Below are 27714 nucleotides of genomic sequence, written 5' to 3'. Positions count from 1 at the left end.
TCCAAACCATACTTCTCGACTCTACATTTATTTATCCCAAGGCCAACGTCAGAGAAACTGACGGAAAGCTGAATCCTACCACGAAGTAGCTCCCCTTGCAAGATGCATTGCTTGAATAATAGATGGCAATAAATAATATAAAGAAAGTGAAACCAGAACAATGTCCATAAGGAAAACATACCCTGCTGTCCCCTTGGTTCCAAAACATACAGCAATGCCGCCAGGACCCATATTAATCCGTCGATGTTTCACATTGGCAAACTAACCAACTAGTTCTGAGTCAGTAAAGTCGAGAAATTGTTGAAAACTATTCCTTTCCCCTTGGCCCTTACGGTGTTAGGCATCAATGCATATATCGGAATATATTGTAATGTCGAAAACATCGTTCCTTTTACTTTGAAATATTACTTCAAGTAAATTTCTCCTTTTCCTAATATTCTTTTAAAAATATTCCTTTAAATAACACAGGCTCCAAAAGATTTCACCCACCTCGACAAATACCCCAAAAAGGCCGAAACCTCTTCCGCTTTCCCTTCTGCACATGAGATATTTCCCTTCTGCCCATGAGATATTAGAACTTATGTCGAAAGTGAGACACCCAGCAATTAGTTTACCATTTAAGGTCTACGTAAATAATGCCTACAAGACTGACAATCAAACTTTCACTTGCCCACCAGTTTGACTGGGTATGTGACGCCATCAGAGCAAATAAGACGACCATTTGCACAATCGCCAAACTTTTTTGGCACCACAAGACTTGGAACCGTTAAAAAGGAAAAAGGCATGTCAGCAGGAGCTTCCGTATGAACGTGCGCTTGTGCTGTGCCACACACAAAAGAGAGAGAGATGAATGATATGAATTTAGAAAGAAATATTTACACAACATACAGGGACATTACAAGCGGCCATCCTTGGCAAGCCAAAAAGAAGGATAAGCGAAACTACTCAACCAAATGATTACTACATTCACATATACATAAAGTACAGGAAAAATTATGATTAGACACCACTTGGAGAGCTCAACAGAATAACGAGGGGAAATTCCTATGGAGATGAAAAGAATCCTAATCACACCTGCAAAAAAGATTTCATGGGTGAAGCAAAACACTCCACAAACTGTGAAAGATCCTCGCCTCTCAAAATTTGAACACAGACACGCTGCAAAAAGATTTTTCACCACTTATTGGCCGAGTGACCACTTGAAAAAAATCAGCCACTGAGAAAATCTGCTGCAAAAAATGGCACCACCTACGGCTATTCACAGAAACTATCCCACTCCTCGCCCCAGCAAAACCATCTTACTCAAAAGTTAGCATCTACATCAAAGGCACGTAGTTTCCACCATGCCCTCTCCTCAGAATGAGTGGACCGGTTGTATCAGGCACCCGATCCAACACCTTTGCACATGCGCTAATCACATCCCCGAATCCAGTCGCTATCGTTGCCATCTGAAGCCTCAACCTAAAATCCCACGCATGCTTGAGAAGGCATCTAAAAGAACGTCCAAGATGCCTCACACATTCGACCGGCATTCCTCCAGGTGACAACCACACAGAGAAATGAGACTGATCTCCCCTTGCCATCACTTCGGCTCGATAAAACCTGGCCAGTTCAACGAGCATAAAGGATGGTAGTGGCAGGGTAGACACAAATTCGGACATAAATTCCTCAATCAAATCTGGCTTAAGCATTTGGTCCCACAGAACCAGAACCCATTCACTTGGCTGATTAAGGCCATATGCCTCTGCAACAATGAGGGCCTCTTGGAAACGGGACTGCTCAACTAATGCACGCCTAGCATTAGTCTCTGACTGGCCAAGCAATGGAAAGTCAGACATGCGGATCTGAAGGGCGACAAGTGATGCCTGTGCACAAAAATATTGGGTCTTGTTGCCGGCATCAATAGTGGAAAAAACCTCAGCTGCTTCAATGAAATACCGCATGGTCTCTAGGAGCTCCTCATTCTGTTCCTTATTGTACTGGGTAGACCATTGGTGGAGGGACCGCATCGCACGTGATTCCAATAATTTAGCAGTCTCATGCTTCATGTCGAAGTGATTGTACACCTGAAAGGCATGACAACGACAACATGACATAAATTACTTGTATGGAAATTGGGAAGTAAATTTAGTCATTGAGATTCTATCGGATCATAGAATTGCACAAGGGATGCAAATAATTATAACTCAGTTCAGACCCAGGCTTTCTCATCTAACCAGATTCAGTTTCCCTTCCAGACTTGGACTTAAATTTTAAATGAACCTTGTTCTGACTAACTTGATAGCAAACATTTACATGTAACTAGTGGAGTTCCTATTGGACCTTAATCTAAACTACAGACCTAGATGTAAAACTACATACAACACTTGATTAATATCCAGCGTCTAGTTTTTTAATCAGAACAACTAAATAGATTGGACTCGAAAGGGTAATCAAGAAATCTCAGCCCACTGTCAACCCTAAATTACAGAAATCAAATTCAGCTATTTTATTTGGTCCACTGGGCCATCTCAATTTTTTTATCTGCCAGAGAAATTCTGCCGAGCTTGGTATGGGAGTGGGTTAGGTTGTTATTTATGAATTCTAACAATGACGAGAATGATGCAAATCTTGGAATTTATATTATCTTAACATGGTAAACTGCTTCATGTTGAGAACTGTTTTCCAACTTATGACACCTATATATTTGAAATAGAATAGGCATTAGCAGCACTAGTAATTTAAAGCTAAGTTGTCAAAATCAAAAGCCAGTCACAGACCACAAAAGACAAGTCAGGACTAGTTGGTCCAAGTCGCTGCAGATGGTTGACAACCTACTAGTCAGTTTTAACTGCCAAAGTTCAAACAAAATTCTGCTTCCCAAAAAAAGAAAATCTTAGTAGCATGATTTCTTCCGGAAGTGTCATATCACATGATACTTGCTCCACCCCATTATGTTCGTGATTAAATCTGGCAACTTTGACATTTATTATCATGCACATAAATAAAAGAGACTATGTTGACATACCATTGAAAATGCATCAAGGTCTTGAGAATTAAACCGCTTCAAGGATGAAAGAACGGCCATACGAAATCCTCTAACTGCCTCTGCAGCACCAGTTGTCTCTGCTGCAGAGAACTTCTGAAGCAAGAGTTCCAACTGGCCATTCTCTATGAGTATGTCAAGTATGAAATTCAAGGCATGAAAATTGCTTACTCCAGTAACCAGGCGAGCTAAGCATGCAAAGTCTCCTTCTGAAACGTAAGATTCAACCCTGGTTGCAGCAAGGGCTACAAGAACATCAACCCCATCAAGACAAGCAGAGGATTTGTAGAAGTGATGAGACAAAATTAGAAGCTCAACCTGAAAAAGAAAAAATTAAGCAAACAATCATTTGACTAAGAATATTTCAACTCAGCAAACTACCCTGATTCAGGATATAGACACTTGAGTTTTGAGGTAAGACAAGTAATAGCTCATGCATCAAAAATGGGAAAACCAATAAATGAGGAGTCTGACTCCTGTGAACAATCCAAAGAATGCCTGAGTGGAAACTATCCAGATACTAAAACTTATCTTATGTGTTCTAATGGGTAGCAGACTGACGTGTCTGGATAACCATCTTCAATTGGTTTACAAACACATCTCCTCATGAAATGCAATTGACGAGGCAAATGGATTCCAAGCCTGTTATAGCAAATCATTTTGATTCATGATAAAATTAAATCAAGCCATGAATACCTCGCATGCATGTGGTATTTCATGCCCTGTGATAACCAGACGCATCAAGGCATGCCCCACCTCAGGTTCTGCAGGACACAATTCCGCCCACTTGATGAAGTCAGAAAGCCTCCACAACAAAGGAGCAGGTCCTTCCTCTTTCTGACAATCCATATATCCTCCACGATGTGCAGCCAACAAACCCTGTTGCATGGCGGCAAAGACTTCTGAATAAGATGATATCATAGCATAAAGAAGTTACCATTTTTCACCCATGGATGGAACTTGCCTTCAGAAATGACTCAGCTAAGATACGTGCAATGCTAGCTGGTGGCATGAAATGAGTCTGAACAAGGAACTTGGCTTCCTCGAGAGAATCTTGTGCTTTGAGAGAAAGCAACTGAAGCAATTCAATTGGACGTTTCTGGAAAGCCTCTGAGAAAGAAATGCCCAACACATTGGCACATTTTACCACTGCAATTATTCTATTACATAATCCACGCCCGCGACCTTCAGTACAGTGTGATGTCAAGATCTCCAGGACCTGCAACCATTAGCAAATCTCATAAATAGAAAGAAGAGAAAAAAATAATATAAAGAGCATAAGAATTCGAGAAATTTGTAACAATTGAACAAATAAGTTTTCTTGTCCTTTTTAAGCAAGATGCTACGGGAACTCATCTCTTTTAAGCAAAAAGATATGCCAGAAAAAGACTACAATAAAGGTTAATTGCTTATACCTCTAGGGGATCAGCCACTACATCGCTGAGTATATTGCAAGACTGCATGACTGAAAAAACATCTTGATCGACAATAGATAAAGATGTTTGACAACAGCCAGGAGTTGCAGAAGCAGCAAGTTTTAAAGCAGCATCCACAAACATAAACTCCTGCGGTACATCTGTTGAAGATAACTTCTGATGAAGTTGTTTGGCAGCAGTTATTTGTCCAAACTCCAAAAGGGATAATACAGCTCTCTCCAATTCTGCAGGCCTAACTCTTTCCTCCCATCCTGATACAGATGCTTCTAGTTTCACATTTTCCTCCTGCAATTGGGAGCTTCTGAACAGCTCAAAGTTACCTCTGTAAATTGGATCAGGATTGTCTTCAGGCTCATTAATTTTGTCAGAAGCATCTGCCAAGGTACGTCTTGAAGTGAGGTAGTTTTTGCCTTTCCGCTTTGTCTTTGTAGGACTGCCTGATGAGACTTGATCTAAGGCAATACCATGCCGAAGATGCTGACTAGTTTCCCTGGTATCATTCCTTTCTGTGGATCTAAGCCTCATAGCATTTAAATGATCATCCATAATGGATATAATATTTGCAGTGTGTTCTATCATGTTGGTGCTGTTTCCATTAGACAATTCCTGGATGGGATCAAGCAAAGCCAAGCCTCCACCAGCCTTAACTTGAGCTTCTGATTCCACAGCCAATAGCCAAACCCTGGTCTCAATCTCCCTCAATAGATGAAGTGGATAGACACTGACAAAGAAGTGGATAACATGATTTAGCTTAAGAGAAATCCATGCCAAATCCTACAGTCAAGAATCATCACTTACGGTTGGGAACGGGTAATACTTCCACTCAACCACTGGAGTGAAAGCAGTAGCATTTGATGAACTTCTCTTGCTGAAACATCCTTTTCTACTGCCTCTGCATGCTTGAGGAAAAATAAGCCAGCCTGATAGTAATAACAAATTTAAAGGTCATAACTTGTTATCTTTTAGAAATAAACAGAGAATCAGTCAGAAGAAACACAAATTGATGACCAACACTATTATTACCTGCAGTGCTGGAAACGAGTGCCTAAGAAAAAGGGACTGGCAATGGCCCCACAGCGCAACCCGTTCCTCTGGGACATCCCATAAGAATTCCTTCCACTCCGCCACCATTGATTCAGCCTGAAACGGATTTAAAACACCTCAAACCAGTTAAATGGAAGAAACATCATGCTCACTAGAAGCTCCAATTCATATAATGGAAATTCACTTCCTGGAAACCACATCAGAAGTTGAAAGCCACACACCCTGAGAACTTGATGATCTAACTAGAGGAAACATGTTCCTGAGGACATTAAACCACCAACATGAAACCTGAAATTTAACTTAAATATTGTACACCTAAACAACTAATTATTTATAATTATATGTCTCCGGTCACAAGACCACAATACTTTATTGATTTTAAATTAGATTGGAGTACTTCTAAATGGCATAAATATAATACTATTTTCTAAGTGGAAAATATCTTGCAGTTCTAGCAGAAGTTTTTTAGCTTATTTCTGAATATGTTTTCTATCAATTTCTTCCCACTATTGAACCCTTTATTTGTTGCTTCCATTTCCTGCATCATTTCTTGAATCCACTTTTATATTTCCCAAACTTGGAGAACGCAACATGAACACACATAAACAAGCAAATAAATCAAGACTCTATACTTAAAGTTGCAAGAACAAATTGGTTCCCAAAGTGTTTATCAGGTTAGTTATCGTTCTAACCCCCTGTGGGGGAAGAAATGATGGGATAAAACTGGACCAGTAAAATAGCTCTTTGTTTGGCAAAAGCATGTCAATTTTGAATTTTGGGTTTATGCTCACGGGAAAAATGTGACCTTATTTGTGCATCCTGTCCAACAAAGCAGCTACTTTACATGATATGGAAGCCTATTATGAAAAAGGACTTTGGTCAGAAATTCTACTGCTGGATGGTGAATCTCTTATCCAAAGCCTCTCTTTCTGTTGGTACTAAATTGAAATTGGGGTGAAATTATCAGGCTCAGCAGGGTCTTCCCTAGAATGTTGCTTTACCACTCTGATGCTTGACATGGCAATTAAGGAATAGAAACAATACATCACCAGTTTGGAAAGCAATCTTCTTCCGGTCTATGAAACTGTTTTGACATGGCCTTAGAAATCAAATTGGTCGCTCCTTGAACTTAGGGTCCCTAGCAATGTTAACAGAATCGGCCTGAATTAGCCTATTCAATTCGGTGACTCATTCAAGAGTGCCATGTGCCATTTTTTAAATTATTTTAGGGTTTTTTTTTTAGTTTCCTTATTTGTTATTAAGTTGCACACATTTTCCATCTGTTCTTTCATAAAATGATTTTCAATAATTTTTTGCCGATTCACAGGTGAATCACTGAAACAGCCTATTCGCCGAAATGGCAGCTCCACCGATTCCATTTCAAAACCAACTTTACAAGATTGGTCTCAGTCTAGTGACCTTGGACCGCAGAATTAGCTGGAAAGGAAGCAATTTCCAACATTACAAGCTGGAAATATGTAACATGGATCAGGGTGAATACTAAGCCCACCGGAAGTATTGGCCAGGTTCTAACTTCTCAGCTTATCTGAAGTTCGGTTAGTCACCTACTTAAATTGAAGTTGCCTTGCTGCTCCTTCTCTAACCTAGTTATGACATAAGCATTGGCAGTTGGCACTCAGATTCGATCACCTGATTATTCAGTATTGCAACTTTCCTTTCAGTAGCCTCCACTCTCTTATGCTGTGTAGCATTTATGGATGTTTTATACTGCTGATTGTGACATCAGTTGCTAATTTTATTAGTTTTCTTACTTTTCCTTCAAATTAACTGCTTTAACCAATAATATCATAGTCAATGCATCTAGAATATGCATACCTGAGTTTCAGTAACATGATGAACAGCAGATTTCCATTGTGTACTGCTTGATTCCAACTGCTTGGCCCAACTACGTGCTTGATCCCAATATCCACGCCTTTCCAAGGCAGTTAAAAGTTTAGCATCATCTAGTGCTTCTTCTCCTATGTATAAGCCATCACCTTCAGACAAAAAGGGCTCGGCCAGACTAATTTTCCAATGCTCTCGTCGAAAACGTGAAGCAGCAGGTCCTCCATCTCCAAAATCAGCAGCGGCCAGTAGTTGCAATAAGCACCTTCTCTCATAGGCAGATGGACATGTTGAGAGCATCGCGTCAGCTGCTTTAATGGCAGTTGAGGCTATCCACATACCGGCCTTTTCATCTTTCATAGCATTCATATGATGGGATTCTTTGTTTCTGGTTGAGAAGGATGCTAAATGTGCTGAAGCTTCTGAGAGACGCATTTGAGAGAAAGCCTGCAAAATACAAGCATTAAGAAAAGAGAAACAGAGAGAGATGGAGGAAGTCCCAAGTCAAAATAATACTGCCAATATCTACACTTGGTCTGTGAACCTGGAGGGAACGAATAAAAGGTAAGAGAGGACATGAGGGGAGGAACATTTCAAATGCTCTGAGCAATGGAAAGAACAAGTGCTGTTCGCATAGCACAGAAACCAATTTTGATAGAGATACAAGCCCATCATCTGGACGACATTCATCTTGAGTGTCATCTTCTGACTGTCTATTTCTCTCTTCCGCTGGAACTTCTCGCTCTTGAGGAACAGAACTTTTCAGAGCATCGGAAGTATCAGAATGATAAAAAACACTAGCTGGAGAGATCTCGGAGGTAACTATTTCAATCAGGCGCCTTCTTTTAGGGTTTTTCCTGTTGTACCGGAAAGCAAGCGCCCTGCTACTGATTGGCAAAGAATTAGTTGCCTCCACAGCTGCACCAACATTTCTGGCAATTTGAGAAGAAATATCATCCACCTTTATAGACGAGGTTTCCCTGAAAGTCAAACTCCAGAAGTCACTTCCATGGAACTCTCATCAGACCATGAAATGTTGTGTTGACTGCCTAGCTAAAGAAAGTTCAAACTTCAATGATTATCATAACAGCAAAAACTCTAAAAGAGTTAAAAAAAAAGCTCTCTAGTGGCTAACAAAGACACTGATGATTCAGTGATAAAAACTTCGCAAACCAACAAAATTAACATCATTTAGGAGAATTGCCACCTTGCTGCAGTAATTTCAAGCCAAACTGTTAGGCAGGACAAGGAAGATACATCTGGAAAGCATGAAGCGACCATTGCCAAAAGTGACCATCGAGTATCTTTTGCCTTCTGTAGCAGAGCTTCCCCCGTATTTTTCTTACTCTCACATTCTGCAAGAATCTCAAAAAGTTCTGCAGGAATCATCACATTATTTTGTGGAGGCATACAAATATCACTGTTTTTTGCTGGCAATGTGGAACTAGCTCCAGAGGTGACTTTTGTTCTTGCAGGCTGCATGCTTCGCAGAACAGTCAATATATGAGATTTAAGCCGTGGATCAGAGAAATCCTTTGTTGCCTGCAGAAAATCTGAATAATGAGTGTCTTGAAGCAAAACAAATCTAATTATCTAGGTGCAGGTATTAGAAAGATCAAGTAAAAAAGCTGCTGGAAAAACTTACTACTTGGATGACCATGTCATATGGACATCCCTCTATCTGTGCTTCTGTGAGGAATCCAACCTAAGAAAAGGATGCATTTATCATGTCTGTCAAAAGAAATAAAAAGAAATATATAACAGAATAGAATGACTAGAGGTCTGGAATCATTGGAGGGAAAAGGTACCCAATCATTATCCTTTGCAAGCATGGAAAGATATCTTGTGCTTATAGGAAGGTGATGCATTTGGCAGAATCGTGTCACCAAACTCCAATGGTGGCTTGCAGCTTTTTGTCGAGCACGAAGATCAGCTCCATCACCCATCCCACTTAAAAGCCATGACCCACAAGTGGGTCCGTCAACCATCACTGGTAAACTAGCTTTTTCCAAGTGCTGGAGTACAGCCATTAGAGTATGTGAAGGATGATGATCAATGGGTGCCTTTTGCTTAAGACCATTGTAATGCAAGTATTCATCCGCTAAAGTTCGAGCAAGAGATACAGTACAATCACCGTTGGCAGGTGTAACAAGAAAAGTAGAGCCCTTTGTCGTAAATTGATGTTCATTGTAGTCCTTAGACTTGTAGAAAGATGATATGCGCTGTAGCACTGCAATATCTACACGTAGCATGGTAGGAGAAAATCCACACATCTCCAGCAGAAATATACAAGCAGCAACCAACACAGGGTCCTCAAAGTGCAGTATTGCAAGTGGAATTACCTAAAAAGGAGGATGAAATAATAAGGAATACTAGCGACAACCTAGAAGAAGTTTGCTGCTTGTAGTAAAGAAAGGACAAATCTCAAGTTTCCTATAGAAAGGGTTGTTATCCCACAAAACTCACTAATTTATCCCAATGGAGGGATTTGGGTTCTTTAGATTGATATATATTTGCAAAGATTTAGTGTGCTAATTCAGAAATCAGAACTCAGTTATTAAATCCCTACATTTTATGTTCATTTGTTTTAATACCACTAAATAGATGGAAAAGCGTATCTTCTAAAATAGATCTCTCTTCTTAAACATCTAATCAGGCATCCTGCTATTGTTTCATGAACAAATTGTCATCCAAATATGGTAAGCTCCTCCCACAGAAAAATCTTGAGAAGAAACTTAAATGATTTATACATAAAACATGTTCAATAAACAATAAGGGATGTAGTCTAACATACTGAAGCAAGCAGCGATTCTTCATCTGGTGTTAATGGAGAAAGAAGTGCTTGAGCATCAGACTGAATATTTGCTTGGCGACTATTAGTTGTTCTCATTTTGCGTGCCCGAACACCTAAAAGATAATTAAAAGCAGCCAGTGCTCGGCCACGATGCAAGTGGTGCTCAACTCCAAATTCATTTTCCTAACACCATGAAAAACCAAGAAAATTAAGAAATAACAAGTCAATTTAGAATGTCGTGCCAGTAATTAATATTTGAAACTTTGAAAGAAACTAAAATGGCATGGACAGCACACTACCAGAAGGCTGATTCAAACAGAGAACATCTCACAGGAATTCATAGCAGAAATAGCTAAAAGACAATGTTCCTTCGGGAACCAGGAAATACCCAGAGATGAAACAACCTTTATTTCATAGCAGCATGCTACAAAAAAGGTTGACACTAACAAGCAAGACATACAACCTAACAAGAGGAAAGAGAACTGGCTTCAGCTTACCGCTCATTAAACAGTTAAAGAAGCAATTTCGGTAAATATGAGCCAAACTTGTGCTGCTCAAGATCAGGTTGATGTCAGAACCCCTTCAACCAAGCCAGGATCAAACTCAAGACAAACATGAAAACTTGGGCTCAAGCTCACATGAGCCATCCAAACCAAGCTCAAGCATTTGCTTTTCTCAGTTGCACAATAAAGAAAGCTGAAAAGAGGCTTAAACCCAAGATTTCTCTTTTTAGCCAAAGTAGGAATTAGGAAACCCACTATGCGAACACCATAAACATGCAATAAGTAGCTTTACTTTGTGCATCTTACAAGCATGACCACCAATGCCCTATATCATTGGTCCACCATAAGTCATAACTCGTGTGCTGACAACCTTGAGTTGCATGAGCCTCTCTATCCAAAAAAAGAATAAAATAAAGTGACTGCATTGGTCCTGTATCACCATAACTTATGGTGGTACAACCTGAGTTTCACAAGTCTATGTATAAAAATGGGAACCAAATTCCAGGATCTTGGATTTTACACAATATGAATCTAGGATCTTTTTACTATTTTCAAGTGTTAAAATCTTGTCTAACAGGATTTCTTAGGTCAGCTTGAAACACCGTCATATTCATGAATTGTGATGTGTGAGTCAATTTTTCCCTTTTTTGTCATCAAAATCTGAATGACTGAATCCTATGAAATATGACGCGATCAGCACGACAATTTATTGACATGTTAAATGAATAGCGCTAAAGACATTTTTATGGTTGGGTTAACCATTTCATGCAAGTTGGATATAAGAAAAACACTTTATATGATAATGAAATAACATACTAGAGGATCTGTGTGTGTGAGTGTGTATCACATACATTTAATAAGCCATCTGGGGTTCTGGCTGTCCTGGACTCATGGGAGCTCATAACGTCTTGATTTATTACAGTATTTCAGCCTATTCGAGCTTAGCTGAGCTTTGAGTGATACTACTCAAGCTCAGCCCATTTAATAAATGATCTGGGGCTCTGGCTGTCTTGACAGAGCATAAGTTTGTGTTTGACTGGTCATAACAGGAAAAAGGTTAGATGCAAGGCTGAAGTAGGCAAGTATTACCTACCTACTCTATGTTACATGTATCATAAGAGGAAAAAGCATCTTCTTAGGGAATGAATGGATTTCAATAGCTTATCGAGATTGTGCAAACTTGTTTTGCTTGAATCATTGCTATATCGGTGTTTACAGTTACAGAGACAGAGACTACCAGTCATGGACTGATTTAAAGTGGTAATTCAAATTTTATAATGCCATGGCTTGTTAATGGAGTTAAAATGATGATTTTGTCTGCATTTACTTAGTCTAAGATATTCTAATCATCTTTTGAGAAATTGCTAATTACCTGTTCTCTGTCTATGACTACGTTTATCATTTTGGTTTTTAAATATCTTTCTCCGCCTCTTCTTTTCAAGCCCAACAACCAAAAAAAAGGTATCACAGATTAAATGAGGTTTTAATAAAAACTATGAGCCCTCACTGGAAACTTCATGGTAAATGTGTCATAAAAATAAATAGCCATCTGTCATCCCATCAGGAAAGCATGATAATACCAACATATGACATTGCTTAATATCATGAACAAAGAAATACACAAGTACCTGAAATGAAGAAGTATACAGCTCCTCTTCAATGCTTTTCTGGATGGCAGCTTCCCAAGAGACAGCATCAACTGCAGCATTTTCCTTTATGTCGAAGTGCAAAGTGCTCCTATGTACTATAGACTCTCCCTTGGGCAAAGCATCAGATGGTGACTGCCAACCGAGAGGACCCTGCTTGAACAAAAATAAGCATTGAACTCAATAGAACAAAACACAGTTGCCAGTTGCTGTTAAGAAGTGCCAAAAAATTTATGAGTCAACCATGAGAAGCAAGCTAAACTTTAAAAAAAGTACCTTATGGCATGCTAAATGAAAATAGATTGATGGACAGGAGCACTTATGAATGTCCATGTAAAGCTCTTATGGAAAAGGTAGCTCAGAAAAGTCATCCTGTTTATCTGACACGCAATTAGATTAGATGACTTTTAAAGTTGCCAAAAACATACTCAGCTTCTTTATGGGTTGATCAAACTACCATTTATGGTAACCTCCACTGTGAGCACTGGAGATATCAATTCATAATCACCCGTTTCAAATGCTCAACACAAAAAATTGCTCCACAAAAATTAAAGTTTATTTTTCTTCTTGTTGAGGTGTATATGATTTAACTAAAATATGCTCGTCATTTATATTAAAATAAAGCCAACTTGTAACCAAAGCAATTTTTATTCTGACCTACATGTACATGGAATCATCCACTGACATGGGACAGGCAATTCTTTGATAGGATCCTGAAGGGACATGCAAACCCATTAAGGGCTGCCTAAGATGATGGCATCACCATCTACTGGTTGTGTCTTGAAATCTCAAGTGCAAGGAATCAACAAATTAAGGTGCTAAATGAAGCATCAAAACCACCATAACCCCAAAAAAGTCACAATTTTTCAACATGTCCACAATGCCAGTTGCCTTTCTGGGTTTTGTTGATAAACATGGCAATTAAATGCTAATACATAATAGGTACATATTTAAGCATGTGATTGCATGTGTACAAAGCTCATAAACCCAGTGAAATCAGAAGGTTGACAAGCCTAGGTTTCGAGCTCCAAGAAAAGTGCTGACTCATGATACCAAGAAAACAGTAGTACAGATGGTCCCCATAGTAAAAGGTATTGATGTTTATGTGCACCAAACTTGGAGACATTTGGTTGAACCAACAAAGTCCATCTCACGAATTCCTCTCCATCTACCCCACTGCAGGCATTCCTCTTAGAGGCAAATAACTGCAAGACTTCACTAGCCTCCTATGCTTTCTGACAATTAAAGGCATCAATGTGAAGCAGCAAGAGAAATTTTTTTTGACATTCTCTGCTTCATTCCATGACCACTAAAAAAACAGAGATGAGAAAACATAGAGAATATTGCAACCAATAGAAATGTAAACCCACCTGAACTAAAAGCTGAACTAGTTTTCTCATGGACTTAGAGAACCAACATGGAAGTATTTGCAATAAAGATGTATCACCTCCAGCTGAAAAGAAAATATTCTCTCTCCACTTCAGATAATCTGACAAAGAGGACCTGCCAAACACTTCATAAGAGAAAAAAAGAATTCTTTAGGAGAACAGAAATGCCAGTAATATTGCGAGATGAATGAAAATAATTGAAGAAAAATACCATTTCTTGCTTTAGGGCTTGAAGCAAAGCCATCAAAACCCTGTCCAAAGCAAGACGTTACCAGGGTCTGCCACAACGTAGGGAAGTGCAAAAGCCCAGGCCTGAGGTTTTCCAAAGTGCACTGGGCAGATGACCTAGAATGCCTACTTATGCTTCCACTGCAGAGGCACTTCTGAATAGGTGACTGTGCATGCATAAGAGTTGCTAAAGCAGCTATTTCTCCACCCCCTTCAGCCATATCATCAACAGTAATTATTATGCCATCAAGCTCTAAATCAGAAATGTTGCTACCCAATGCAAAGCTTTGGGATATGATTGACCGAGCATTGGCAAAGGATGCATCATACTCGCAACCCCTTAACCTTCTGAACAGCAACCATCTTGCCCAATGACATTCCCCCTGGACAGAGGGTAAAAAAATGACTTTATGTTTTTGTAATAATGGACAATTGCACACCAAACCACAAAGGACACATAAACCATGATTTTCTGGTTTCTTAATTACAGATAAGTGCAGACTGAACTACAAAAAACAAATAATAGAGAAACTTTAGCCTAGCATGTGAGACAACCAAACCAATCACCCAACTGGAAAGGAGACCGAAAAATCAACAACAATGATACTAGTGACAGCATAAATTAATAAGCTAGGAAATCATTTCCAGCTAAGGAACCACACAACACACAATAGCAGCTTCGCTGCTGGTCAAGATTGATCTTTTGTTGATACGTCATGAGTCATGACACAAGGCTCAGCAGCAAACCACATAATCTTGCCAGAATCATAAATGACAGCTATGACTAATGACTTTGGATAATATTGTAATATTTCAGTAAGACAGAAAACAAATGAATAACTGATATGATACAGTTGGAACAGAGAAAAATGAACTCTTTGGTGTCCAGCCTCCAAAATCTTGAATAGACTCGGATTCAAAATAGACATACATGAAAAATGGAAACCAACTTTTAAGGGTGAAGAAGAGCTAGCAGATAAATAGCCATTTCGAGGGCATCAATACAGGGGAAAGAACAGAAATGAAAATACATCAGTGAGGTCATTAGCCAATAGGAACTCATTATACAAACAGACTAGATATGGTATTAGAAATACTCACTGCAGCATCAAGCATTAAGCTTAGGGAAGTTTCATCTAAAGCCAAATCGTGATGATCCAAATAAACGTCCAAAAGGCTTGGCAAGTTATAATGAACACAATGACGAACAACAAGTTTATGTATAGCCAGCTTGGCCTCATCACCCAAGATGTTAACACTATGCCAAGATCCAATTTCAGGTTCATCACCATCATGCTCCAACCCAGTGAAAGATCTTGAATTTTGAGAAATAAAACCACTGCATGCAAGCAACATAATAATCTCAGATGTGCCTTCCCAATATCCCCTTGTGAATATAAAGGTTTTTGCAAGCTTAATCTCCACCAGCATCTTCAGCCATAAGGAGCACGTAATCCCTGCCAAACTTTTGAAGATTCTGACTTTTGGGATGGTCATGGACATTTCATCCAATTCTTCATCAGATGGCCCATCAACATCTGAAAGACTTCTACCATGCTCAACTGATGAAGAAAAATAGGGGGCATTCAATTGGACGTGGAGATCTTGAACTAGCAGAGAAGCTGCTGGAATTGTGTCAAGCAGTCTCGAAACCTCCCCCCAATCGTTGTGGCAGATATAATATTCTAACTGTGACTCCCATAGAACGTGAACTCCCATTAGAAATGGCTGATCCAAAATAATCTGATATAAAAATAATACATGTTAGCACAAAAACATCAAAACCATTATACACACATGAACGGAGGAAATAGATAACAGATTGATAATTGCATGCCAATACTCTAATAATAACAACCACAATTAATAGGACTTATATCCATCCCCATGTTCCTTTTTCTTTTCTTTTTCTTTTCTTTTTTCTTTTTTTTTTTTGAGGGGAATGGGGGAGGGAGGGAATAACAATGTACTAGGTTACTAACAATATAAGTACAGAACTTACTCTATCAACTGTTTTTTGATCCCAAGCATCAGACCAGATAACAGCACCTGCCCAGTAAAATGCATGGTGATTGTCTTCTTCAACAGGATGACAAGAACTTTCATTAGCATCAGGCCATGAACCAAGTACAACCCCATCAATTTCTCCACATTCAATACTTTGTCCATTACAAGCATGAGAAAGGGTCAACTGCAATCGAACCCCTTGCGGTAAAGTTGCATGTATGAGAGCATTACCAACTTCCTTCTGTCTAATAGCATAAGCAGCCCCAAAATTACTGCTTGGATATAGCCTCTTTAATACAAAGGTGAAAGAAGTTAGATTAAGAATTTTGTTCACAAAAGAAGTTCATACAAAGTCATGCTTGGTGCACTTTGAATGTCTCATTGCTACAACTCTTAACAAATTAACCTATAACCCAAAAAAAAGAAAAAGAAGGGATATTGAAAAACCTCAATAAGTGAAATCTGCTCCAAAGCATTCAATTCATAAGGCCCAAGACAAGTACGTTTTTTTGTCATGTCCACAATTTGTGCCCTTAGGGATTTCCTTACTGTGCCAAATAATAACTGTTTGAGGCTGACTTCAATGTCCTCACCAAGTCTTTCAAGTGCTTCTACTGCTAGTTCAACTTCACCCTATTGGTCACAATATATTAGTGCACAAAGAAAACTACCTTATAGATATAAGAACTTGATTTCTTTATAAGAACTTTAAGAGAGAAGGCAGTACCTTGCAAAACAGATCATAAGCAATAGCTCTTCCGACCTCCCGAACCTTGTCAAAAGTATCACGGGACTCTTGGTCCTGAATCATATGTTTAGAGTGTTGAAGATGCAACTGAAGAACAGCTAAAGGAAGACGGCCCGAGTGTAAGGCATCTTTTACGATATTCTTCATATCCAAGTTGTTGATCTCCCAACGTGCAATTGTATCCTTAGGGGGTTCCAATGGAAGCATTTGCCTCCTTAGATTTCCATCAACTTGTGAGTGGAGAAAAGCTTCACGAAAATTTCTGGAGTCAAACATATCTGAGGATGAAACCACGGATTCCAAAGGTGATACAGCAAGATTGTCCACGTTAGGTAAAGCTGTATTAACTTGACCAGATTGAGGGCATAGTTCTTTTTTATTCTGAACATCTGTCATGTCAAACAAAACATCACTGTGACCATCCAGAGAAATGCCATCAGCTATAGAGTTTGGCTGATTAGAACCTGAGATATCCTCACCATTTACCTAAGAGTTATCAGATCAAAGAAATCATCAACAATTAGCAGTTTAATTTTAAAATAAGCTGATGCAACGACTGCAGAAGAAAAAGTGAAATATACCATTTTTTGACCTGGCCTTCTGAATTTCCTACTCAGTCGACCCTGTAAATCTCTAATGATCTCCAAAAGGTGAGCCATCTCATGAAGCTTCTTCAGGGTTACAGTTTCATTTAGTTCTGGAGTTAATGGAGAAAAATTGACCATTCTGAAATTTAAAGGCAGACTGGTCACTATATCGCCCCTTTCATGTGCTGTTAATCCATAATGATGAACCATTTTAGTTGCAAAGCGTGCTGCTACATTCAGAAGTCTGTTCATATTGCCAGTAAAACGTAAGTGAAAAAGTTTATCCATCAGTAAAAACAGTTCAGTGTTCTACAGCATATGAAGTTCATTTGCATCTTCCAAAGCACCCTAAAGAAAGTAGAGATAGGTTGCAAACCAAACTAGCTGTAATATGGATGAAGCACAAGTCTCCAGTACTTTTTCTCTCTTCACATTTACACCAAAAGATACTCCTTGTCCAGCAAACATTAAAAAGCAGAGTGAAAAGACTCACTGAACAGCATCTACCAGAAAGACATTAGAACCTTATGCACCAAATTTCCATGAATAATGAATTCCTCCATTTTGCTAAAAATGCAATGACAGTGTCTTGTTATGTGAACATAGTCCTGTAAGACTGCCAAACCCTAAGAAACTTCTGCAGAGGCAGTCCATTTCAGGCACAGATAGGATACATCAAAAAGTAACAGAATGTTGGAACTCTACTTCTAAGAAAACATGGGAACTGGATCACATAAAAAATGTAGTGGCGTCTAAGCAACCAGTATTTACAGAAAGCAATATGATTAAGCCAATGGATGAGGTCATTAAATTAGACACACTTGAGAACTTTCAGTTATCATATGGTTGGTGAGCATATGAAAGGTAAACATGCTCAAAGCATCTCTACATGGAGAAGCATATATCCAAAGAAATTACAAGAAGAAGTGCAACAAGGAGCAAGCATGTTAAGCATGTACTCATCACCCAGTTAAATTAGCACTTGAAGATCTAAATCATGATCAACACTAGAAACTAGTGCACATGGTGGCAAGCTATTAACAATGGCTTGAGGATGGTTGTAATGCCACACAACATTAATCACCAAAAAGAAAGTTTAAATGTAAAGTGGAACCAAAAAACCACATTATACAGTTTAGATATATTTTACCTCAACACAACAGCCAGTTCATTATCCCTGCCAAATTTAGCAAAAGACTGCTGTACAGCTGTAAAGAGCAACCTCAAAATCCCTTCCTCGGCTACATTAACAGCCACAAGCGCATCAAGTGATCTGCCATAGTTGTTTCATATACTCAAATTAGTTTAACTTGCCGCAATCTTAGTACTAGGAAGCTAGGTGTACTGAGAAGCACTAAATCAAATAACTTATTGTTGATAACCAAATTTTGGTATAATCTTTCAAAAATAAGATAGCATGACCTCAGGCGAAGCTACTGATTCCAAAAAGTTCACTGGCCTATTTAGATCAAGAGTAGGTGTCACCAATTCCAATTCATCAGTGATCTAAAAACACTGGATAACATAGGCAGTTTCTAGTTATCGATGTGATTGAATAAATAAACAAAATCAGATAAACCTTTTCAATCTAATATTGCTCAACAAACTTATAAATTCCCATAGATCTGGTAGTCAATATATATATATATATATATTTATATATATAGTAAATAGTAAATATTAAATAGGTTCAACTGGTCCCATTTGGAACTGCCAAACTGGCTTTTTCAATCCCTCTTTTCTCTTGTACTCTATCACCCGATTCACCTCCTTTTTCTCTCTCCTCCCTTCTTCTTTTTTCCCTTTTTCCTTTTCACAACTATCCTCCCTAGGATCGGTGGATTCTAGGGAGGGAAAGGACTGGTTTTACTTTAACGTTCAATGTGTCCCATTTGGGGCTGATTTTCTCAACCATTCTTTCCCCTCTTACTCTCTCACCTACTTTTTCTTTCTCCCCTTTCCTTCCTTTTCTTTTTTAACAACTATGCTTCCCATGATCCCATCCTAGGATCTGTGGATCCTAGGGAAGGGAAGGAACTTGAAAAACCAATCTCAATAAGGGAGTACTCTTTAAATAAATACATAAATACATAGATGCATGCATACACCCACACATACATATAAATACAGTCAAAATAAAAATTTGCACGTAAAAGCTAGTGAGGAACATTCTTTTCTTCTTAATATCACTTTTTAGCACAACACTGTCTACTTGAAAGCTTACCTGCATATGCCTAGGCTAGGTAACATAGTACAGGTGCAGGAAGGTACAAGGACAGTTCCATAAAATGAGGGGTACATGGGTATGGCTAAACAAATATACATATATAACACATATATACACACATAAAATCATGATCTACAAATATTCATGCAAAATAAAATCAGAGTGCACTCCTATTCCATCATGATGATGAGATGATCTACAATTCCAGTAAAAATAGTTTACAAATACATACACAAGCAATCACAATTAATGGTAAAAAAAAAGTTCACGATCCATAATAAGCAATAAAGTTAGGGTTTGGGTCAGATCTGGCTCTGATCCAGAAATGAATCATGAAATACCTAACCCTAGAAGTAATGCCCAGAATTGCCATACCAACACAGGTATGTCTTTCAAAATGCAGTACCCATGTGACTTAGCATTTAGGCTCCCTAGGCTAGCTAGGCGAACTTGGCCACCTAGGCTTAGTGGACCTAGGTGACCCGAACAATTGGCTCCCCTAGGCCCTTACTTAGTGCACCCAAACACACCTCAGCCACTATGTGGCTAATGCCTATTTGTGCAGACAGAAATGCAATTCTTAGTAAAACAATGAAAAGGAGGATAAAGTCCCTTCACATCTGTTTTTTTCTTCATTGCTTTCCTTCTTTTGGCCTAGCATATGCCCTCATCACACTTTCCATTTTTCTTTCCCTTTTCTTCTTCTTGTTTGTGAACCCTCACCCTTTTCTTTTTCTTTACAACCCTTATTCTCCTTTGTTCGACCTATTCCTCTTTCCTTCCCCTCTTCCTTTCCATTTCTTCTTTTACCTTTCCACTGTAATCCCTCTTGGTGCCATCTTTTCAATTAGATGTTTCAGTTCTTCTGGCAAATTAGGCAAGTTTGGGTATTTGCTAAAGTTAGGTGATTATATCCATCTGTTAATATGGTACATTGGTCAGATTTTTCGTGTTAGTTGATTTGTAGTCTGTAAAGTTCTTAGTGTCAATTCATTAGATATTTAGTTTGTAATGTTGTTAAATCATTATGCCTATACTTCTTCAATTTTGTCTTGTGTTATTAATGCATGTTATAAAATTGTGAATTATGTTCTGATATACGTGTTCCAAACATACATATCATAATTGTTGCTTTTCATTTTCTTTTCTTTTTGGTTTTATATTTTACACACCACCTAGAACTGCCTAGGCCCAATCAGTCCCACCTTGTCTCTAGGCCACCACATGACCCTGATGACTATATAGTTCAGTCTCACTAAGAAATATGCGCATGGAAGAAGAAATTCAAAATTCAAAATTTTCCTAACCACAAAATAGGAGAAAAGATGATTAAGATGTAGATAAGTTGGACTCGTAACACAAAGGTTGTTAAAAGGTTAAAAACTACACAGCATATGGTTACTGGGAAACACAAAAACCTTACTTTTCAATCTCATCCGATTTCAAATAATCTAGGGCCAATTCCAACCGACGCATTCGAGCAACTTTTACAGTCCAACCTGCGTAATGTAATAGACCAACATATAAGCCACCTAATACAAATTGGAACCAGTTGAACCATTTCAGCATACTAAGCCCACTTGGAGAAAGGAACAGTAAATTTTTGAAGTGCTCAGTAGCAGATGAATCCAAGTACATGATTGGATAAAAGAAGCTATATGGAGGCTGGAGCAGTAAATTGGAGTTAGGACAATACCAGTTTGTACAATGCTTTTGAAGCATGAGAAAGAGAAACATGATTCTAAAGCTTTTCTTATACACCAAAAAACATCATTTTCATTGAATTTAGTAAAATAATATCAACAGTTTTGCACTTTTGCTCTTCTTACCCAAAAAAAGTTATATCTGTAATCTATTTATTTGCATTGATGAAAATGCCTCTAAAAAGAAATCTAAAGATAAGAGTCATGTGGTTCCTAACTTGTACTATTTAAAAGGCCCAACGAAAATAGATTCTCCTAATAACGGCATGATCCAATACATGTATTATGGTCACATAAAAATGTGTTTCACATCATCTATGAAGCAATAGAATCAAGCTTCTACTCAAAAAGTACAAGTTTCTTGAACATTTGGCACTAGAAATTTTTGGCTCCTAAATCAGCGCTCTGCTTTTTGTTTGGTTTTAGCTACTAGGAATATCATAAGTAAAATAATATAATTACTCATTTCAGTTTGTTTCATATCCTTAAATAGTCTAACCCTCTAGCCTTCAGTTTCTCAGTGTTCTTTATCTATGCCTTCATTTTGTAACTTATAACGTGTTTCCATATGTACAGTTGCATCCCCTTCTTTTGTCCCTTAAGAGGTAAACCCGAATGCACATGGTTAAATATGACATGTGATTCCCCATGTAACATGTCTACTCTTGTACAATTTTGCTCTTGAAAAAATCAATCTATTCTGATAAATTCAATTACATTCTGGAGCCACATACAACTTGACACAGATCTTTATAAAAATTACTTTTTAACTCAAATAAAAATAGCACGGGCTTTCCTGTTGGTAAGGTAAAACCGCAAAATGGCCCTTGCACTTAGGAATAACCCAGTGCTTCCAAAAGAGAGAAGCATATATTATGTATTGCAAACTTTTGAACTAGTGGTGAAACAATGAAGAACGAATTTTATAAGTGAATACTTTGTCTACTACTCGATTTGAAAACCAGAAGTTACAATTAATTGTACAATGAAGTGATACCACATGAATTATTGATAGACTACAAAAAACTCTCAAGTGAGAAAGATTTCATAAATTGCTGCAAACTATCACTTGTTACTACATCAGACAGATAATTAATTATGCAGCAGCCTAGCCACAAGCAACAACTATATATGCCAAGAAACTAGACTCACCATTTTCAATGCATACACGATCTGCTTCCACAGGTCCTTCATACACTAGTGTTCTATCTACGACCTCCATCTGCCAAGGCCGAAAATGGTTTCTGCAACTTCCAATAAACAGCAGATCTTTTGTCGGGTGTCTACAGCTAGAATCTACTGTAGGATGCCAATATCTGATCAATTCCAGAGTGAGATCTAATGGAAAGGAAACTGAAGGAAGAACAACTGAGAGACCTCCTTCTGCTACCAAATATAAGCATCCCAGAAAACAGCAACCGATAACTTGACCATTGAATGACAGATCTTTCTCCAGGTTGACTGAGGCTGCTGAGCAGAAATTCATCCCACAGAGAAAGTCATCACACATGGTTGAAGCAACTTGTAGGCTTGCATGTGTTACACTGTAAGACTTCTCAGAATTTTTTATAAGTCGAGTAATTCCAAAAGGAGTTAGAGAAATAACATCACTCACATCAGCCCGATATGCAGGAAGATGTACTCTACGAGTACATGATTGCTCACAGGAGGAATACTGGTCTTTATACTGCAAATTCGTCAAATTGTCATCAAAATATGAACCAAATTTGTTGCTCATTACTTGAGTTTGTCTTTTTTGTCTCTTACTTGGCCTTGCATCTTCTTGAAAATATGTAAATGATGAACCTTCGATTAGAAAGGATGAATCATTTGATCTGCCGCCCCCCCAAAGATCAAAGAAGTGCCTTTGACGAACTATATCTGAACCAGCAATTTTCCAATTTGCAAATAAACCAGCATTATAGTCATTAAACTGAGGCACAAGTTCATTGTACTTCTGCAAAATGCACTCCTTAGTTGAAATAACATACACAAATCCACAAATATCTACAGCAGCAAGCAGCATAGAGTTTGAAGCCACTAACAACTTTCTGAATTCTCGTTTTGTATCATTCACATTTTTGTTGAAGGATGCCCCCTCTTCAATGTCCCCACATGGTTGACTTTTTACTTCATTCCTTACTGAAGAAAATTTGTCAAAATGATTTGACACCTCTTTCTCGTGCAACCATGCCATTGGCCTGAGATTTATTCCACACCTCCACAATATATCAACTTGGGTAACAAGTTTTCCTGATGTTGCCTCCCAAAGAAAGATGAGACCTTTCATATTCAAGCAAAGGAGAAGATTCCCTGAAAATTGAAAATCCACCCATTCACGCTCTGGCCTCAGATTATGACAATAAAGTGGAAGCACCACCGAGCAAACACACTTTATTCCCCATGGATACAAGGCAGCAATGACCACTGAAATCTGGCTCTCACACTTCATATCACTTCCATTCATGTCCATAAGAAGAGGCTCTATTGTTGTCAAAACCAACCCAATTAAGTGATTAGAAGCACTTGAAAATATTCTGCAATAATTACATTGCAAGCTCTGAAACAGGGAATTGCCCTGAATAGATGAATCAAATTCAGAAGATTCACTCAAATTTCTAGGAGAAGCTACACCATCACTAACTGGATCTTTGATCACCTCCTCTATCGTCTTTGCTTCTCTGTTTAATGCACCAGTGGATTTGCGAAGGAATCTCAAAAGTGTTGAAGCATTTTTAAACAAACTGAATGACACCACCTCCACAGAGCACGGAAATGTTGATTTCTCAGGATACTTGATGATAAGATTTCCTTCTGTTTGAATCGTTTCAACATCCATAAAGAATGTTTTTAACCAACTTTTGCTTTTTGAATCTGGATATTCAGTATTAGAATCTCCATTTCCTTCATCTGTTTCATTATTTTGATTATTGTTGCACCACTCAACCCACTTCCCATTTGAAGAGCCACTATCAGAAGTTGACACTGTGGATTCATTTCTTTGGTCCAAGCAGCAAAAAGCATGGACAGTGACACCATGGCTACCAGACACAAAAAGGATGTCCTTGAAAGCTGAACTGCTGTTGCTACTGTATATATCACCAGAACAGCCCCAGGCATGTGATTTGACATCAGAAATTACAGGGTATAGATTAGAACCGTCTTCACCTGGAAACAGAATATTGCATGATTAATGCAAGTTTGGTACCTGAATATTATAAATCAAACTAAACTTTCTGCAGTCTGAAGAGGTAAATTAGTTGAGCATAGAGGAGGGTAAATCTTACTGGAATGCAAAACTGACTCAGGATGCAAAGAAAAAACTGATCCTGCTGATATGGAAAGTTGTGGAGACCTCTTTGATGACTTAATTGAAGTCAAAGGAAAAAATAATGCCTCACATTGATGAGACAGCAACAATAGAAGCTCACGTGTTGGAGAAATAGAAGCTTCATTGAATTGTGATAAATCTAGGTGTCCTACATTCCACCTTTGCAACTGTAGGACAGCTGGACCCTCCTCACGTTTCAAAGGCATAACCATTCCAACAACGCCTGCAACAGAAGCAACATTAGCAGAACCACAAACACATCAAGTTGATTGGACTTTTTAAATTTACAGGGGAATACGAGGCTTCAGATGAAGAAATCCCAAGCTAATCAAAAAAAGGTTAGCCTACTTTCCATGTCCTAACAGTCTGAGAGAATCTAGAAGAAACAGACAACAAGCTTATATTTGCCACTTAGCAAGTGGAATTTATAACAATTAAGAAAATCTAGAACAAGATTGTGTGATCAAAGACTTCCATGATCATAAGCAGTTCACTGGAGTAGCATACAACACAAGTAGTCTTTTGATTAACAAGATTGGAGACAAACAACAATGACGATGGTTGTCATTGTATTAGAGCAATTTAGTGGCATTTTGCACAAAAGCATCTTGGAGATAGAAACTTGAACAAGAAAAACAAGGAGAATTAATGGACGGATGTTTATTCCTCAGAAGTTGAAAATTTTAGAGGCCAAAAGCAATTTGACATATTAACATAACGCATATGCCTCCGGATGCCTGTGCAGATAGGAATGTTATGATGAAGTGTCTCTATCTTCTCTGAGGAAGAGGTAACTCACTGACTATCATAGCTAATGGCTACTCACAAATAATCCCAATAATTCAAGTAACCAAGAAGCTCCTTCATAGCCTTTCTCACCCAAGTTTGGTTTGAAAATTCCTTTTCATGGGTGAAGAAAAATTTCATGAGTTTTTTTGTCCTTCATATTTATCCCTTGTTGAATCGTTGAAAGAGTTGCAACTTATGCGCTTCGGTTATTAAATTATCAATTCTGCCGCAGTTAGCAACAACCTAACAAACCAAAAGGCGTGCATTTCATATTCCATAATTCTATCAAGAACCAACACCAACCCCCCAAAAAAAATAATTAATTAATTAATTAATTCATAAGTCGACCACCCTCCCCATTGAAACTGATCGAACGATTCAATACCAGCATCAGATAGCTCGATTCCAAACAATCTTGCACCATGTGATCATCCACCAATTCAGCCTCAGTCAAACCAAAAAAACATAGTTACATAATTACAGGCAAAAACCGATTATCCTAAAGCCACCACAATCTCAAACCAAAGAGTAACTACGTACGAAGCCAACAACATATCGATCTTCCCCCTCCCGTATCTACGAAGCCGATGAAACGGTTCAACGCCAAACTCCAAGGATATGGTTATTTGCGCACTTGCGCGCCAGGCAAAACCACGCACTTGCGCACCATAGGACCGCTAAATGATCGCAACCCGAAAAAACCAAACAAACAAACGGAACGACGAAACTAACAAGCAAATTCTCCAAACGACCGAGAACCAAGATCGAGGAAACTTCTCAATCTCGCGCATCGAACCTTTCATTTAAAGCACAGTAGGTTAGCGGAAGAGTCCCACTGAATCCACAGTAAGGAACTGCCATGCACCAAGTCCATCCCCTAAACAGATAAAAATAAGCCCTAATTTGGGAACTAGCGGGAAGAAGCAACATACCTGAAAGACAACCGCAGAACAGAGAAAGCAAAGCGCTCGACAGTGATATCGAAAGAATGGGAGCGAGAGGAAATGTCACGCGTCGCTGTGTGGAGGAAGGAGAGGGGAAGAATGAGAAGGCGCCTCATGGGTATAACAGGTATTTCACGTAGCAGGTCGTCCGACTTCGGTTTCTTCTCTTCCGTAGCAGCGTTCCTTGGGGCCACATAATTTGACAGAGATCGACCTCAAATTTTGGTCAACCATAAAAGGGCATAATCTTTACGGTCAGTGACGGTTATAACCTTCTTCGCAGGGGCTAGACGGGGCCTTCTAGTTCTCGCGCGTCCTCTTCGCATTTCTTTACCGGGCTTGCCTTTTTTCTTTACCGACCTTTACTTGATATTTTTTTCCATTTACAACCCTTCTTTATCAATTGTGGTTGTAAATTACCTCTACTCTAAATGTACAACTTTTCGTGAACGCGGTTCCTTTCCATGATCTAGTCCAAAGAGGTTGCAGTTTTTGATAAATTTTATGAAAAATTATAATCAATTTACTCTTCAGCAACCATGGTAAAAAATTGATTCATATATTTCAGTTTACCTTATCCTATGCTGTTTTAAAAACTTTTGATCGATACAAGCAATTCAATTGTACAAGTCGATCTAAAATGCTAAAATTCATTAGATTAAAAAAATATATATGTAAATCAGATATGTATACTGTATTTTGAATGTTTTCAAAAAAATAAGAGTCTTAAGGGCGTTTGATTACTTTCGATCTAGTGTGATATAATCTTGGACATCTAGGAGATTATAGACTTTAGATACTATTTCTCAAAAATCATGTTATTGCAATAAGTAAAACGAGGATCTCAACCACGATACTTATTCTAACCTTAAATTTTTAGTTTCAGAACCTTGAGCTTTAACTTTTGCCTCGTCAATAAACGTGTGCCAATCATGATTTAAAATTAGAAGCCATCAAACGCCTCCTTGGTTTTATCTACCAATAGGTTGTGTTTGTTCCACCGTCAATCTGAAATCCAAAGTGATATGAGGTCTTAAGATTTCAAATTCATAGATTAGATTTAAGATCAGATCACTCCCTCATCTGACCTTAAATATATGGTTTTTAATATGCAGCATGGGTTTTAATATGTGGAATAGTAAAGTAGGGGTATACAATTAGTTATGTACATAAACATTGTTTAGTATTTATTGGGATAACTTTCACAGGTTGCTTTAGTTTAAATTGGAACAGGAATGTTCTATATTTGCGGATCTTCATCGCTCATGTTTTGAAATCTATGGACTATTCATCAGTTGTCTGATTCCGATCTGCAATCACAATACGGAGATTCGGAATCGCACCAATTAGAATTGACGAAGTAAATGTTAGCTTGACGGCCAGTAGGATGCAAACACGACATATAGCAACAGATAAAGTGCACCGAAGGATGGGACAGAATCAAACCCGATTGGTGTGACGATCAATCC

At 38.4% G+C, this 27714-nt stretch overlaps 1 protein-coding gene across 1 annotated transcript; it reads right to left on the bottom strand.

Annotated features, from left to right (window-relative positions):
- Window positions 1-839: 839 nt before the first annotated feature.
- Window positions 840-26389, bottom strand: LOC116256184 (uncharacterized). Its single transcript, XM_031632451.2, has 26 exons — window positions 26234-26389; window positions 24469-24735; window positions 22334-24349; window positions 20902-20977; window positions 18402-18524; window positions 17246-17495; window positions 16644-17150; window positions 16364-16549; window positions 15912-16205; window positions 15011-15652; window positions 13893-14292; window positions 13664-13806; window positions 12276-12446; window positions 10145-10327; window positions 9159-9692; window positions 8996-9055; window positions 8558-8892; window positions 7895-8330; window positions 7342-7797; window positions 5485-5601; window positions 5260-5381; window positions 4441-5182; window positions 3990-4244; window positions 3722-3904; window positions 3008-3343; window positions 840-2066 (listed from the first exon to the last, which is right to left on the bottom strand). Exons 2-26 carry the CDS (start codon window positions 24722-24724, stop codon window positions 1317-1319), a joined length of 9573 nt encoding a protein of 3190 aa, XP_031488311.1. The 5' UTR covers window positions 24725-24735; window positions 26234-26389; the 3' UTR covers window positions 840-1316.
- Window positions 26390-27714: the final 1325 nt, after the last annotated feature.

This window comes from Nymphaea colorata, chromosome 6, assembly GCF_008831285.2.
Source record: "Nymphaea colorata isolate Beijing-Zhang1983 chromosome 6, ASM883128v2, whole genome shotgun sequence".
Lineage (NCBI taxonomy): Eukaryota > Viridiplantae > Streptophyta > Magnoliopsida > Nymphaeales > Nymphaeaceae > Nymphaea > Nymphaea colorata.
This window is presented reverse-complemented; position numbering and strand designations above follow the sequence as displayed.